Source organism: Culex pipiens, chromosome 1 (assembly GCF_016801865.2).
Source record: "Culex pipiens pallens isolate TS chromosome 1, TS_CPP_V2, whole genome shotgun sequence".
NCBI lineage: Eukaryota > Metazoa > Arthropoda > Insecta > Diptera > Culicidae > Culex > Culex pipiens.
The window spans coordinates 10297475-10314212 of record NC_068937.1 but is presented as its reverse complement, the minus strand read 5'-3'; the positions used below and the strand labels follow the sequence as shown (position 1 = coordinate 10314212).

At 34.0% G+C, this 16738-nt stretch overlaps 2 protein-coding genes across 2 annotated transcripts in view; both read right to left on the bottom strand.

Moving 5' to 3' along the window:
- LOC120431108 (trafficking protein particle complex subunit 1) overlaps positions 1–16738 on the bottom strand; it is a 370102-nt gene that overhangs the window by 295436 nt on the left and 57928 nt on the right. The window lies entirely within an intron of this gene.
- LOC120428550 (uncharacterized) lies at positions 1287–15926 on the bottom strand. Its single transcript, XM_052706953.1, has 6 exons — positions 15798–15926; positions 10662–11429; positions 8298–8378; positions 8131–8244; positions 1593–2168; positions 1287–1537 (listed from the first exon to the last, which is right to left on the bottom strand). The coding sequence occupies exons 1-6, from the start codon at positions 15884–15886 to the stop codon at positions 1429–1431; spliced, it is 1737 nt and encodes a 578-aa protein (XP_052562913.1). The 5' UTR covers positions 15887–15926; the 3' UTR covers positions 1287–1428.

Below are 16738 nucleotides of genomic sequence, written 5' to 3'. Positions count from 1 at the left end.
AGATTTTGTGGTAAAAAAAATGATTAATTTTACCCCAGAAAATGATGAATTTTCATTATTTTTTGATGAATATTCATCAGGTTCACATTTTTACACATTTTTTATGTAATATTACACAAATAAAGAGGTAATATTCAACCTACCAAATTTTCAACATTCCAAAATTCAACTTTTTTTTTCTGTGTAATCTTTATTAGCTGGAGTCCACAGCTTTGTAAATGAGTATTTGTTAGAGGCAGAGTCTGTGAAGTGAGGTCTTTTTGAAAAACCGAAGTAGGTAGCTAATAGGTACTAATTGCATTAAAATATATATTTTTAATTTGAGCATCTTTAATATTAATATTACTAGCATTTTTTTAATATTTGAATACTTGAAACATTTGAAAATCTTAAAATACTTGAAATACTCGAAATACTCGAAACACTTGAAATATTTGAAAGTTTCCACCTGGTTTATGGATGAGCTCTTCAATATTTTGAAAAAAAAAGTGTGGGCATGCGTATTCTCATTTATTGAATATTGTTCACGGGAATTATCCACCCAAATAATCAAATATCATTAACGGATTCCGAAAAAAATCTGATATATTTTAAAAAGGTGATTTCAAAGATAAAAAATAATCTTCATTTTATTTTGAATTAAACAAAGCTTGATTCTTTTAATTTCTTTAAAACCTATACCTTCCAAATAAAATTTGTATTACAGCAAATTTAGTAAGTTTCTTTAAAAAAAAAACTCGAAAACCTGAGCAATTCTGCATATGGTTCATATCAAGCTTTTTAATAGAAAATTAATTAAATTTACTTAAATAGTCATCATGGATGAAATATTTATTCTATTATTATCTAAAATTTTTTTTTAGGTAATTAATAAATTTCACGAATTTCACGCCGTCTACAAAATCGTCAAAAATCACTTTCCATATATATGTAATTAAACAAGGGTTTTTTTATTCCTGTTTGAGTTTGATAAATTAATTTGAAAAAAATTGTTACAGTATCACACAAACATAAAGTTTCACGGGATTTCGCGGAAAATGCCAAATTTCGCGGATTTCACGGATTTCAATGAACAGTGTACAGAAAAGTGAAAAGTTAAATACAAAAAGTGAAAACTGACATTGAGTATTCAGTATAAAAGTGGGAATAAATAAATCAGTGAAATTAATGTGTCACTGATTTTCGTCTGAGTCAGTAAGTGAGTGATAATCAATATCAAAAACTGAACATGGGTCTAGAATCCAGACTTAGATTTATGAATGTGACAAATTGTCGAGAAAAAACAGGCAATATCTGATTTTATCGGTTTTTTACAATATTATATTTTTGTGTAATGCTTTTTTTTTTTTCAATATTAATAATAGTTGAATGATTTGCAAAAAGAAAACACAAAATACGCGATAAAAATTGTAGCAACGCGTAGAGCAATTACTTTCGTCGAATCATCATTCGACTGTAAGTTGCAGCGTCTGTGAATCCTCTCCAGTAGATGCCTCGACCAGTTACATTATCCTTCTTATAAGGACCGTTGAGATTGCTGCAAAGAATTGAACAAAATAAGGAATATCCAAACGAAGTTTCGACTAACTTACACATTATTGCAATCGTAGAACCACCATCCACTTCCATACACTTGTCCACAATTCACATCCTCAAGTTTGTCGAAATCCAAATCCCTCGTCGTAAAAAGCTCCCCATGGCCAGCCCCAATTCGCCCATCCAAGTTTCCAGCTTCGGTCCCGGAACACGTCAGCCGATAAAGTTCGTCCTCTCCAGCAACATTAAACGCCGAGTGCAGTGCAAACCCATAAGTCCCAAACTCATTCCTCAGCTCAACGGCCAGCTCAAAGTCTCCCCCACTCGTAATTTGGTGAATCTTCTCCAGCCCCAGCCAAAAATCGGACGCAGACCCCACAATCCCAAACCCGTCCCGATAGCCGTCCCAGTCCCGGTCGAAGCTCAACTTTCCACTCAGCCGCTGCTGAATCACGAGCCAACCCCCATCGAAGGAGCGAGCGTCGCAGATTACCCCAAAGGTCGACGAGGGAAGCAGCAGCCGGTACCTTCCGGAGGAATCAACTTCGTCACATCCTTGAATGATTCGGTTTTTCGTTTGCTTCGAGAGCAACTGCTCCAGCATCAGTCGTTGGTTGAGCAGGTTGATGATTCTATGTGAAAAAATACTAATTTTTTAAAAAGCTTCTGAAAACGAAACAAAAACTCACGAATTTTCCAGCATCTCAAAGGATCCATTTTGAGGCGTTTTGTCACCAACCAAGTCGAATGCATGTCCCGCGGAGGACAACGCAACAAGAAGGGCTGCCACTAGTAAATTCATCACGATTCGATTGCGAAATCACTACTGATAGTGCGTTGAAGCTTTCCTGGCGTAGCAATTTTATACGGTTCAAAGTGAACTTGAAGCGGAGCGATGTTTGCATTTTGGGTCAAAGCACCAGGTTGTTGATAGAATGATTACAATTCTAAATCAAAACTGGAAATATTGCTACACACATAAGAGGAAGAGTTGGGCAAAATTGTTACGAATAGATTTACACTTATTTAAAAAGAGCAACTTCAACCAAATAAAATGATTTGTCATTTTGTACTAAAAACTATAATTTTGTGAAAATCCTTGAAAATTATGAGTCGTTCGAAATCCATACGATGAGAAAAATGAAAATTTGGGTACTTTGAAAATGTTTGAATATTTTGGATTTTAGATTGGAAAATATAACAAATCATCCAAATTTAAATCAAACCTGCAATTAATATCTACATTACAATTTATATCGGAGTGAAACGTTTTGAAGTTAAAAAAAGAATTTCAAAAAAATCATAACGACGAATAACAAACCCTGTTATAAATAACATAAAATGTTATTGGCCTAGTTTTTTTCAAATACCAAAAAACGTTATTCCCAAGTTATTTCCGTCTGATTTGTTATTCGTCGTTATGATTTTTTTGTTATTGGAATGTTATTGAAATAACAGACTAATAAAATGTTAAGTTATTCTTCGACCAAATCTTTGTTATTATTTTTTGTTATTTTAACAACTAATCCGATCATCCCAATAACAGTTGGAGGTATTCTTCCATAACAAAACATGTTATTCCAAAGTTGTTTTGGCTTTCAACCAATATCAGACCAATAACAAATTTTGTTATGATAACATAAACTGTTATTAAACCCTTATGCAAAAATAGATTGTTCAAGAAGATTCCGTAACGCTTTTAGTTATTTTAACAGTATTTGTTATTGAAATGGCATGAATTTTGTTATTATCGTCTGCCCGGGTTATTACCGTCTGCCCGGGGTGAATATTGCAAATAAGTGCTGTAGGTCTTGATGGCTAATAAGACTTTATGCAAACTAACCTTAACTTACTTTTTTTTGCAAGCTTATTCAAGAAATGTTGATTTACCTAAACGTAAGGAATGTTGAACAGAAAAAAAATTAGTACTGAAAAAAAAATATTTTGGCGATGAATTTCATATTACAACTGCTGAAACGTTATTAAAATTCATTCAAATGCTGAATTATTATGAAAATTAATTCAAAATTTCGTTCGCGTGTATCCAAAATAAAGTTTTTAAACAATTTATATATGACATACTTATTGCGAGTTACGTTAACTTACGAAATTTTCAAATGTTTCCAAATTCAATCGTTATAAAAATTGAGCCAAAAGATAGCCCTGCAATTTTTTAAAATTTGAGAACAAAAAAAATAAAATTTGATTGCATTATGATAATTTTGGGAATAATTTAAAGAAATAATTAGGTGACCATTTTTCTGAACTTTTTTTTTCTAAATTCACGATAAATCACTATGGTCCTGTACATAAATACATCAATGGTTTTGAAATTGTTTGCTCTGCTCTTGGTATCACATTTCTATACTGAAATCTTCTCAGAATTATTGTAGATTTGGAAAAAAATCCATAAGCTGACAAAACCAACATTATTTTACAGACTATTTTTAAAAAAAAAGTTGAAGAATGATGTAAAAATTCAAAATTTTGCTTCGTGTCAACCAATTTTGTAAAATACTTTTTTTTTGTATTTAAAAAATATAATTGTACAGAAATTTAAAATCCATTAAAATCCCGTGATTGTTGCTTCACCCTTATTGGTTTTTTTAAATAAAGGTATTTTCAAGAATACGGTAATTTGTCAATATTTAATTAAGCCATTGCAAATTTTATTTCAAGTTTTTGTCCCCCCTTTTTGAATTTACCCAAAAAGTCAAGAAGTAAAAACATTATTATTTACTGAAAAAGAAATTATCATAGAAACAGTGAAATGGATTGTTTAGAACTATTTAGAATGCATTAGGGTTAGTTTTAAAAGGGTCCTAAGCACCTGTTGTACATCAAGACGTTTTCCGATAGGTTCTCGATCCATTTAAGAATTATCAAATTCAAAAATGCTTCAAACTGTTCATCTGCACGTCCTTTAAATGATTTTTACTGAAAAACTATGGAAATTTGTTTTTTTTTTAATGAAAAATCAAAAAAGTGTTGGTGGTCGCGTTTTGCAAACTAACCAGAAATTTCAATTTTTTTAATAAAATAGATAATTTTTATGCTTATTTAGCTTTTGTGGATCTCAGATCAAATTCAGTTTAGGATTTTTTTAAATATATTCAGGGAGATTTAGCAAATATATCATACTTGCAGAACTGCAATAGTAAATAAATCATTTTGTGTTACTTTTTGTTTCAATAATTCCAAAATCAAGTCTTTTGATACAAATTTTCAAAAACGAAACTATTGGCACTACGCCCCCCAGGGCATGGCCTTCCTCTAACGTGGGATTTCTGCTCCAGCGCCTCTGACGAGACAGGAGAAACCGGGACCGACGTTTTACTTCACCATCCGATAGAAGCTCAGTGGATAAGGCGGGAATCGAACCCGCGTCTCATAGCATCATCGGGATCGGCAGCCGAAGCCGCTACCCCTGCGCCACGAGACCCACAAATTTTCAATCTTATCCTTATTCCAATCCTTTAGATTCAAGCCGAACATATAAAAGAGCTTTAAAATTTTTCAATGCTTGGCATAATTTTTTATTATTTAAATTAGACTAATTAGGTGACACTCGGATTTTTTTAGCCTATTTAAACTTTCAGAGGGTGTATTTCATAAATATAAGGCAAACATCATAAAAGGAAAATTGTAGGAAATTTTATCTGCATCGCAAAATATTTTTTTGCATTGATGCTTTCATTAGAAAAAAATACATCTGAATTGAGTAAAATTGAACAATTTTCGAAAAAATACTTGCAAATGTCTTTACAGTCCAGACTCGATTATCCGAAATTTGATTATCCGAAGGTTTGTATAGGACTTCGGATAATCAAATCACGTACAATTTTTTTTGTATTTTTTTATTTTCTTTTTTATAACATTAAATTCGAGTTCTACTACCCCATTTTATTCAATTTTCAATAGTTGATTTCCTATTAAATTACAAAATGGATATTTTCAATATTTCATCACCGCCATTTTGGCCACCATCTTGGATGTTATAGGCTTTTCTCAAAGAGCACAAGATTTTGAACCAAACTGCATCAATAAAAGTGATGAAAATGCATATGGGACATTTGTGCGATCAGGGTCAGTATGTCTAAATTTTAAAAGAAACCATTCGAGGACATTGTTTCAACTTTTATCATTTTTCAATTAAACCCAAATCACTCCCACTGAAATCCTCTCATTGTCGCTTCACGTTATACATAAACAACAGAACCAACAGAACCTCGTCCAAGTCAGAACTTGCCGCGCATGTGTGTGTGTGTGTGTGCTCTTACACGCAAGGCGTCATCGTCCCATAACTGTACCGCAACGACGACGGCCAAGAAGATAAAACAGTTGGTAGGAACGGAGTTGAAAGAAAAGCAGATCAAACACATGGACTACTGCGATGCGATGCTGGTGGTTGGAAAGAATTTCGCGCGTGTTACCCTGGCCAAATGACCGTGGCATCGCGACGATGGCATGACGACGACGACGACGCTGAACTCAACCCAAGAGTGTGGAACGGAACGGTTTTAGGGGGGGGATGAAGAAAACTGTAACTGCCTTGCTAAAGGTACGGTGACCTTTGGGGAATGTGTGTAAAATTGAGGTGATAAGGAATGATAGCATGGAAAAATGTTAAAAGAGTTTTATGTTGACAGTTGTCAGTTGGCAGTAGTTAGATGTCGTTTGTCAGTTGTCAGTTGGCAGTTGGTAGTTCTTAGTTGGCAGTTGTCAGTTGGCAGTTTTTAGTAGGCAGTTGGCAGTTGTGAAATTTTAGTTGACAGTTGACAGTTTTTAGCTGGCAGTTGGCAGTTGTGAGATATTAGTTGTCAGTTGGCAGTTTTTAGTTGGCAGTTGGCAGTTGTGAGATTTTAGTTGTCAGTTGACAGTTTTCAGTTGGCAGTTGTTGTAATTTATGTCAATTATATTTTAAACCAAAACTTGTTTACCTTGATGATCAACCCTTTCCCGAAGCGAACCCAAACTTAAAATTAAGAAAAATCACGACAAACAGAAATCGCACGAAAGTCAATAAACCCATAAACGCCGAATTAATCGAAATTTAACAAGTTACGGCCCCTCTCTCCGTCTGTTGGCATGTGATAAGACGTTTGCGGGTACTTTTTGGTGGCGCCAACCGAACGGAAAAAGCGACGATTCGACGATGGTGACGTGAACAAGCGCGGACACAATTAAATTGATTCTCTTCAAGTTTACGACTCTTGCGGGATAAGCTTGCGGTAACTGTTTTATTTTACTAAACGTTATTGAATTTTGGTTCTCATGGGTTTAATTTTTATTTGATGATATTTTCTTTAAATCAACATTTGTTTAACTTTGAAGAAAAACGTTAAAAAATTCTAGGGGATTTCCACTAAAACAGACGCTGGACATCGTTGTTAAGAATAAAAACCCAGAGTTTCAAGTCTCAGTGCAGTTTAGTCACTGTCAGAGTCGAGCAGCGGAAGGGCCGTTGATAAGCTGGTCCAGGCACAAGATGTCGATTGTGGATTGCCTGTGCCTGATGGCAAGTTCGCTCCATCCAGCTGTTTTTGCAACTTCTTGTGAAACGAGTGAATCTGGAATAGGCGATCAAACGTCAAAATTACCCACCAGTAGAGGGCGCTGAAACTTGGGGTGATGTTTACATTATATCCTAAAGAGAGCAAATCGGTTTGAAATTTGAAATTGATTTATTTTATCGTCAAAACGAAATTTGTAAAACATTATACCATTTTAAGGTAAGAAATAAAGAGGTTAATTGATACAAACAAAAATATTTCTGTGATGACCGATTTTACCTGTTCATTATTTGATTCAAAATTAGGAAATTTTACAATCAACCAAAATCAAATTAATTAGTTGAGAAAGTATGTTATTCAAGTGGACTAATGTTTTTTTAAGTCGCTTTTACCATAAAACCAAAACTCTGTCTCAAAAATTTAAATTGTAGTGATTTTCAAAATAACCAATCTAACCTCACTCTCGCGTTTTCAATCCGGATCTCAGAATTTTCAATGAAAATGGCAACTTAGCAAAAAATTCAAAACGTCAATCGGTAATACTTTTTATTTCTTACCTCCTGTTGACTTTATTTTAATCCAAAATATCAGTTTTCATAAAAAAATCATAAAATAGTTTTCACTCCCCTTTGCACTTATCGCGCAAAAATGTAAACGTAACCTTAGACCAAAGTTCTCCTACTCGAATGTAGATGGCGAATCGTGTTTTTAGCTTTGGTTTTGGGGGCCTATTGGATACGAACTGCTGGAGCAGAGAGCAGAGTTTGCAAAATTTGCAAGTTAATTTTACAAGTAGCCTACCTTGAGGCTAATGTTGAGCAATTGGCTCATAGATGTCACTTTAAGTTTCTGCTATTGTCTCATAGATGGCGTTCTCACTTCTTACAGAGTTTTGCAGCATTCCGAGCAGATAAACGTTCTTGGAGGAAAAATGGACCAACTCCTTAAAATTCACGATTCGGATACGTCCAGCAATTCTTCAACATCAACTCTGGATAATCCCTGCAAAGCTGCCAACCAATCCGGACTATACACGCTAAACTCAACCAACGTAACCGTCCTCTGCGAGGCGGAAACCTACGGCGGCGGTTGGCTGGGACTTTGACCGCAGCTGGGCCGATTATCGGGACGGGTTTTGGACGGGTCGGAAGCCAAACCGAGTTTTGGCTGGGACTGGAATTGGTTCACCGATTGGCTGTGGAGTTGCGGGATGGTTCAGGAAATTACGGATTTGCGAGGTTTTCTTACTTTGAAATTGCTGGGGAGGCGGACAAGTACATACTGTTATATTCGGGTGGGTGGTGGTTTGGACATTGCGCGTACAGCTTCCTGAATGGACCGTATACGAAGGATTAATCTACCGGGCATGGAATAACTTGGGCTCCATGGACATCGGCAGCTAAATACAGTCGGATGATGTTGAGAAAAAATGATATAATTTCTATGAATAAAAAGCAATTCACATGTAGCTTATTCGCCATTTTCGCCATTTTCGCCATTTTCGCCATTTTTGTCATTTTTGTCATTTTTGTCATTTTTGTCATTTTTGTCATTTTTGTCATTTTTGTCATTTTTGTCATTTTTGTCATTTTTGTCATTTTTGTCATTTTTGTCATTTTTGTCATTTTTGTCATTTTTGTCATTTTTGTCATTTTTGTCAATTTTGTCATTTTTGTCATTTTCGTCATTTTTGTCATTTTTGTCATTTTTGTCATTTTTGTCATTTTTGTCTTTTTTGTAATTTATGTCATTTTTGTCATTTTTGTCATTTTTGTCATTTTTGTCATTTTTGTCATTTTTGTCATTTTTGTCATTTTGATCATTTTTTTATTTTTTTCAAATTTGACATTTGATCATTTTGATCATTTTGATCATTTTGATCATTTTGATCATTTTGATCATTTTGATCATTTTGATCATTTTGATCATTTTGATCATTTTGATCATTTTGATCATTTTGATCATTTTGATCTTTTTTGTCATTTTTGTCATTTTTGTCATTTTTGTCATTTTTGTCATTTTTGTCATTTTTGTCATTTTTGTCATTTTTGTCACTTTTTAGCGAATTTTAACGAAAAAAAACTTTTTGCGATAATAAACATTGAAAATTTTCAAAAATTCAAAAGATTTTTAAATCAACCCAAACACGCTAAAAATGATCCAAAACGCAGGGGAATGTATTTTAATTTGATTTCAGCTGATTGCACTTAAATTCCTGAAGTTTTTTGAAAAAATATTTTTTTGCCCCCTGATATACCCAAGTAACAATTTTAGTTTCGCAGTAATTTTGAGTTTTGACCCAGAAGGAGGGTAACCGTATAAATTAGAGCAACACATGTCTCATGGTGAGAAACATTGGAAAGTGATAAACATTGAATAAAGAAGTTGATTAGCGAAAAAATTGTGCACTGTATTCCCCGGCGGAATACAGTGCACAATTTTTTCGCTAATCAACTTCTTTATTCAATGTTTATCACTTTCCAATGTTTCTCACCATGAGACATGTGTTGCTCTAATTTTAGTTTTGTTGTAGTTTTGAAGAGGTTGTACAGAATACTTCGGAAAATGTATGAGAGATGCTTTTTAGTCCCACACATATTTCGGGCCAACTTTCAAGGGGGGTGGGGGGAGACAAAAACCTTAAATAAAATTTGTACCAGCCTTAACCATTCTGAACTTTATGACAATTTTGTTATTTTTGACAATTTTGACATTTTTTTCCATTTTTACCATTTATACCATTTTGACCATTTTTACCATTCTGGACATTTTGACCATTTTTGATATTTTGGAAATTTTGGTCATCTTGGTAATTTTGGGGATCTTTTTGCGATAACTGTTAATTTTACTTAAGTACTCATAATTTAAGGGTGCGGAACATTTCGCCGAATTAAAAAAAAGGTTTGAGAATACTTCTGTGAGTTTTTGCATTCTTTCAAACATGAATCGTTCTTTGTTTTAGTTTTTAGTAATTTTCACCCCATGTGCGTTTAACCCTCAAAATTGTTTTTTTCGAAATGATTCAATCTGGTTTTATTTTTATTTTTTTGTTATAAAAAAATGACTATGATTCCATGTAATTTAGTGTTTACAAAGTTAAACTTTAACACGATTTTTGAGGGTTCGAATATTTACGCGAAAAATGAACAACTACCTTCAGGTAGAATGGTTTTGCGGTGATGGAAAAAGAAGTTGGTACAAACGATTAGTTTTACTACTGTGAATCAACTACCAGGGTGTGTGCTGTAAATATCATGTGAACATTGCAACCATAACACAACTTCTATTAAAGGGGGGAAGGGGTCTCGAATGCGTGGGGTTGACCACAAATCATTGCAGCGTGTGGAGAAAGAAAGAAAGACTATTAATATCACGAGGTTATTTTTAGCGTAGGTGACTGGGGCTGATTGAAATTTATTTAGAAATTATTTACGCGCATCGTGAATCAGTGAGGGTTAATCGATGTTGGTTCTGATTGGATAAATAATATGGGTTATTTTTTTAAAACTAGAAATAACCTTTTTGTTTTATTTATTCTCCGCTAATCTTTAAACTGTTTGACATTATGGCAAATTTTGGTTAGAATTCCCTTCTAAAATTTGAGCCCACTACCAATAATAGCTACTGTCCTTGTTCAGACTGTCGTCCCGATTCGACCCTCTCGACGGCACCTTTCGGCGGATCATCATCCGGCTGTACGTGGCAGCGTCGGCGAACTCTTTCCAGAAGATGCCCTTTCGGGTGGAGTCATTCCTCTTGAACGGTCCATTGAGCATGCTGTGTCGGCATTCGTAATACCACCAACCTCCGCCATGGTTCCAGCCACACGACGAAGCTCCATCGCCACTGTTGACGTCATCCCGCGCGTAGAACGGTTCGTTCCGGCTGACCACCAACCGACTGCCGATCGTCCCCGTGTAAGACCCCAGCGTGGTCAGCTTGTACCGGTCAGCTTCGCCGGCCACCGCAAACTGCGAGTACCGGGCGTAACCGTAGTGGCCTTCCTCGTTTCGCAGCTCAATCACCAGCTCGTAGTGGGCGTTCACCGTCACCTGGTGCAACACTTCCAGCCCAAGCCAGAACTCGGACCGGGGGTCGACCGTTCCGAACCCACCCCGGTATTCCGAGCCACTTCGGCCAAAGTTGACCGAGCCGTCGAGGCGCTGCTGGAACACCAACCAGCCACCTCCAGCTGTGTCGGATTCGAAATTGCTGAACAGCGAGGAGTTTGTCTCGCAGACCACGGGAACGGAGACGGTGCTTAGGGGTAGTCGCAGCTGGTAGGTTCCGATTGTGGGGGCTTCCGAGCAGGAGTTGATCACGGGAGGTTGAGTCAGGAGGTTGGTGCGTTCCTCTAGGATGGCCAGTCTTTCTGAAATTCTGGTAGAGGATTTTTTATAAATATGAATTCGGTCGAATCGAATCAACACATATACATGACGAAGTCTAGTATGCAACCCGCTAAGATCACCATCTCCATCCGAATGCGAATTTAAAATTCAAAATCTAGCCCAGCATTTCAAAGTGTAAAAATAAGGGATTAAAGTACTTTCATAAAAAATATTGAAATTAATTTTATGGAAAAGAGGCCATACAATTAAACATACACATTTTAACAAAAAAAATCGAACCAGATATAGAGATATCTCAAGTTGAAAAAGAAGGCAAAGAAAACTTTTTATTCACAAATTAAAATTATAAAAAGAAAGAAATATATTATATGAATCGGCATTCATTTCCATAAAGCCACATGAAGACTTTTTTGAAATCTCAAAAATGAAGTTCAAAATTTTTTGCGACCAATATTTCAATTTTCAAAAAAAGTCAGTATTGATTCAAAAATTAATAACTCGGTCAAAGATTTTTTTTTTCTGAAATGTTGACATTCGAAGCCCCTAAATCATATCAGAAAAAATAGTTTTTTTTTGCAAATCAAGTTTTAGTGACAAAAAAATATACCGTGTATTATTTTTTCAGTGTAGTCCTTATCCAAACCTACAACTTTGCCGAAGACACCCAATCGATCAAAAAATTCCTTCAAGAGATACAGATTGCTGAATTTTCATACATCATTTTTGTATCGACAGCTGCCAAATTTGTATGGAAAATTATATGGACAAACCGAGCAGACGGAAATAACTTGGGAATAACATTCTTTGTTATTTGAAAATACTAGGCCAATAACATTTTATGTTATGTATAACAAGATTTGTTATTCGCTGTTATGATTTTTTTGTTATGATTTTTTTTGTTATTGGATTGTTATTGTAATATCAGACTAATAACATTTTACGTTATTTTTCGAACAAATCTTTGTTATTATTTTTTGTTATTTTAACAACTAATCCGACCATCCCAATAACGTTTGGAGTTATTCTTCCATAACAAAAAAAGTTATTCTCAAGTTGTTTTTGCTGTCAATCAATATCAGACCAATAACAATTTTTGTTATGATAACATAAACTGTTATTAAACTCTTATGCAAAAATGGGTTTTTCAAGATTATTCCATAACACTTTCTGTTATTTTAACAGTATTTGTTATTGAAATGGCATGAATTTAGTTATCCCGAACAGACGGTAATAACAAAATTTATGCCATTTCAATAACAAACACTGTTAAAATAACAGAAAGAGTTATGGAATATTCTTGAAAAATCCATTTCTGCATAAGAGTTCAATACCAATTTATGTTATCATAACAAAATTTGTTATTGGTCTGATATTGATTGAAAGCCAGAACAACTTGGGAATAACATTTTTTGTTAAGGAAGAATACCACCAATTGTTATTGGGATGATTGGATTAGTTGTTAAAATAACAAAAAATAATAACAAAGATTTGTTCGAAGAATAACGTTAAACGTTATTAGTCTGTTATTACAATAACAATCCAATAACAAAAAAATCATTATGGGGAATAACGAATCTTGTTATAAATAACATAAAATGTTATTGGCATAGTATTTTCAAATAACAAAGAATGTTATTCCCAAGTTATTTCCGTCTGCTCGGGATTACCGTCTGTTCGGGAAACTAATGATGCAAAATGGCTTCTTTGGGCATGCCGAAGGCACCAAAAAAGTTTCAGCCAGATTAAAAAATACAAATAAAAATCTAAATGACCGAAATCTCAGAGAATTGCTCACTTCGACAAACTGAAGTCACCACATTAAATAACTTTTTTTGTGAAACTTTGTATTAACAACCACTTTCAAAATATGAAGAAGTTTCACGATATTTGACAAAAAAAAATTCATCGATTCAAAATTGGCCCCCTCTCATCCCTAGGAGAAGGTGACATTTGACCAAAGTAATACAAAAAAGTAGGAAAATTAAAAAAGTTGAGCTAAACCATTCATCTACCAGAGAATTTTACAAGGGAAAAAAATGTTATGTTTAAAATCAAGTTTTGTATGCCTCTTTAATTTATTAGAGTTTTTTTAATTCCACAATATCGACAATTTTTTTTTCGAGAATACTCAAATTATACAATATGGGTATCAAACGACGCGAAATTGTGCATGCTTTATACATACATTCAAATTGTGAATGCTTCATATAAAATTTTGCGTCGTTTGATACCCATATTGCATATTTTGAAAATTTAAGTATTTTCGAAAAAATACGGTATTTTGTGATTTTTATATTTAAAAAAAAACCTCAAAGGGAAATGCAAACCAAATTTCGCATCATTTGATACCTATAATGCACATTTTTACAATTTCTGATTTACGACAAAATACGGTGAATAAATAAAATGCAAAAACATACCAAATTTCGCTTCGTTTGAAACCCATATTGCAATGTATTGGTATTTTGAGATTTTTTTATATGTTTTACTAAAAAAATAATTAAAAAAAAAACATACAAAATTTCGCTTCGTTTGATACCCATATTGAATATTTTGAAAATTTTAGTATTTTTAAAAAAATACGGTAATTTGTGATTTTTTCTATATTTTACAAAATTTTGCTTCGATTTCTTCCCATATTGCAAATTATGAAAATTGTTGTATTTTTGAATAAATACGGTATTTGGTGAACAATTTTGAGTACATATTTACAGCAATTCCCCACAAAAACAGCATGATTCGAAAAAAAAGTTCCCCGATCGGGCTCAAAAATTTTCTGGGGGTTCTTTGGCCGAAATAATTAGAGCCATATTTTTTTTGTTTGGCCATTAGGGGGACCTACACCGTGCTAGGGTGGTCCGATAAATGGCAATTTTCGTCGATTTTCGCAAAAACTACTTTTTTCAAAAAATCATATCCGATGTTAGCTGTCATAGACGCAAAAGAAAGGCGATTAGTTTGGCTATTTGGAAAAAATAGTAAGAAGTTTCAAAAATCTAGCTTAACATTTGAAAAGGTCGTATGAAAACTTGAAATGCTGAAGGTCTCGGGACCAAAGAGCCTATGTCTGAAAATATGTGATTAATATGATTCCTCGGAAAATTTTACATAATATATCAAAATCAATTATGAAAAAAAAAATCAAAATGAAAAAAAAATGTCTTTGGCCACTTTTCGAATAAACTCGGTTTTTTGATGATTTAAGCTAATTTACTATCCAGGTTTCTACCATCCACTGAACTGCACTGAAAAAATATTTAGTATTCAGTAATGTGTAATGCAATTAGCTTATATCTATGAGCCCATACTTCCAATTGAAATGCGGTCAAAGACAATCTTATGGGAAATTGGACGAGCTCTCCGGTAAAAATATTCACGAGACTGAAAAAAACATTTTTTCAACATTTTTATTTTTTAAACCGCTGTAACTTCACAAGGGTTGGACTTAGGACAATGGTCAGTATGGAGACTTTATGTAAAATTGACTGAAGAATCTATTCTCATATTCGGTTTTTTGAAAATTTCGATTTGCTCTATACCACTTTTCAGAAAAAAAAACAGTTTCAGTAAATGATTTTTGTTTTTTTTTGTTTTTTTTTTTTGACGTTTAGAGCACTTTTCAAAAAAACAGTTTCAGTAAATAATTTTTGTATTTTTTTATGTGAGTTGCTCCATCCTGCATTTTTTCCGAGCCTTTTTGTAATATCTTAGGGCTGTTTTCACAAAAATTTTGAACGAAAAAAAATCGTGGGCTCCCCCTTTAAATTTGACTTTAGACTTAAAAATCAGAAAATCTCATAAAAGTGGCGTGTTTTTTTCTTTCAGTGTATTTTTTCGGAAAGCTCATAAAATTTCCTAAAAGTTCGTTTTTGGCCACTTTTTGATACGATGAAAAATTTAAATTACGAAACACAAAAATAATTAAAACACTTAAGGCCATCTCAAATGTTATTATCGAGTGGAACTGGCTCCAAAGTTTCATTGAAATCGGAGAGGTCGAGAAAAAAGTACATAAAAATTCCTGTTTTGGGCTGGAATTGCTCCTTAACATGATATGGTTGAATTAATCGATTTTAGAAAGATTTTAAAAATGAGTTATCTTCGATTAGCAGCCATAACATTATCGCCAATAGAATTATCGAAAAAACGATAACGAAAACGTTAGATTATCGTTATCGAGCCTCAATAATTTTATCGTTAACAACTTTGTTAAAAATACAATTTATTGAACTTTTTCAGAAGAAAATGTGGCTTTCAAGAGGCGAACATCTTTGAAAAAGGTTTCACGCACAATTCAACTAATCTTCAGATTGAACTTTTTATTGTTTTCAAAGTTGCAGCCCTCAGATTGCCGTTCCTGTTTTTTATTTTTTTATTTTTTGTTTTTCATACTCACTTGAGACATTCCGGGGCGGCTTCCCCGGCTGATGCCGATTGGGCCAGCGTGCTCATCAAGAACAAACCACGAAGAACCAACAGCAGCATCGTTGTACGAAAGAACCAAGTTGCAAAGACTACACCCGGATTTGCCGAAAAATTGAGCTTTTATAGCTTGATAACAATGTTTTACTAGGGTGGTTCACCTTTGGTTTATTTTGCAAAGTGTGTTTCATTAGGTAGCAAAATACATTTAAAAAAATATTATGTAAAACTTAAAATTCTGAATAATTTTAATTGAATCCTAAATCAAACCATATTGTTTGATAGACTCTTGTTTGATAGACACTAGTCACAGTAAGAGAAGATCATTTGTCAGTCCAATGTTTTTCTTCTCTGATCGCATAATCAAAAAAAAAAAAACAAAATACACCCAAAGGAAAAATATATCTAAAAATCTGCAACAGTGGATTTGCTGCAGAAAATGTCACATTTTATAACATTTTTTGCAGCAAGCCCGTAGATCATTTTTGCCCGCGTGTAAACATTTCAGCGATCTGCAGTTCTCACCAACACATATAATGCTGGCCCGTCAACGAGCAACACTCCAAAGAGAAGAATATGTTGGTGCTTTTTCACTCAAATTTCATCAAGCGTCCATGGCGCGGTGGTAGCGTGTCGGATCAATAACCAAGAAGTTCGTGGTTCAATCCCCATTCTGTTAAGGGTTTTTTTTTGTGAAATACAACCAAAAAGCCGTTGGTAATGTCGATAATTGTCGGTAACGGGCAAAAATGTCATACCCCTATATCGCAAAAAATGCATGAGGACAGTTTTCATGCAGATTCTGATATACTTTCATACCGCCATGCATCACAATCATGCGACCGCCGTTTGGGTGTACGTTCAGGTTTTCTGAAATGTGGTTAAAATAAGTTATTTTTTAAAAGATTTTAAATT

Coding starts and splice junctions, on each gene's coding strand:
- LOC120428550 (XM_052706953.1), bottom strand. CDS start 15,886: ATGCTGCTGTTGGTTCTTCGTGGTTTGTTCTTGATGAGCACGCTGGCC. Junction 11,430..15,797: donor GCCGCCCCGGAATGTCTCAA/GTGAGTATGAAA, acceptor ATCCTCTACCAG/AATTTCAGAAAGACTGGCCA. Junction 2,169..8,130: donor AGTCCCAGCCAACCGCCGCC/GTAGGTTTCCGC, acceptor TTTTTCACATAG/AATCATCAACCTGCTCAACC.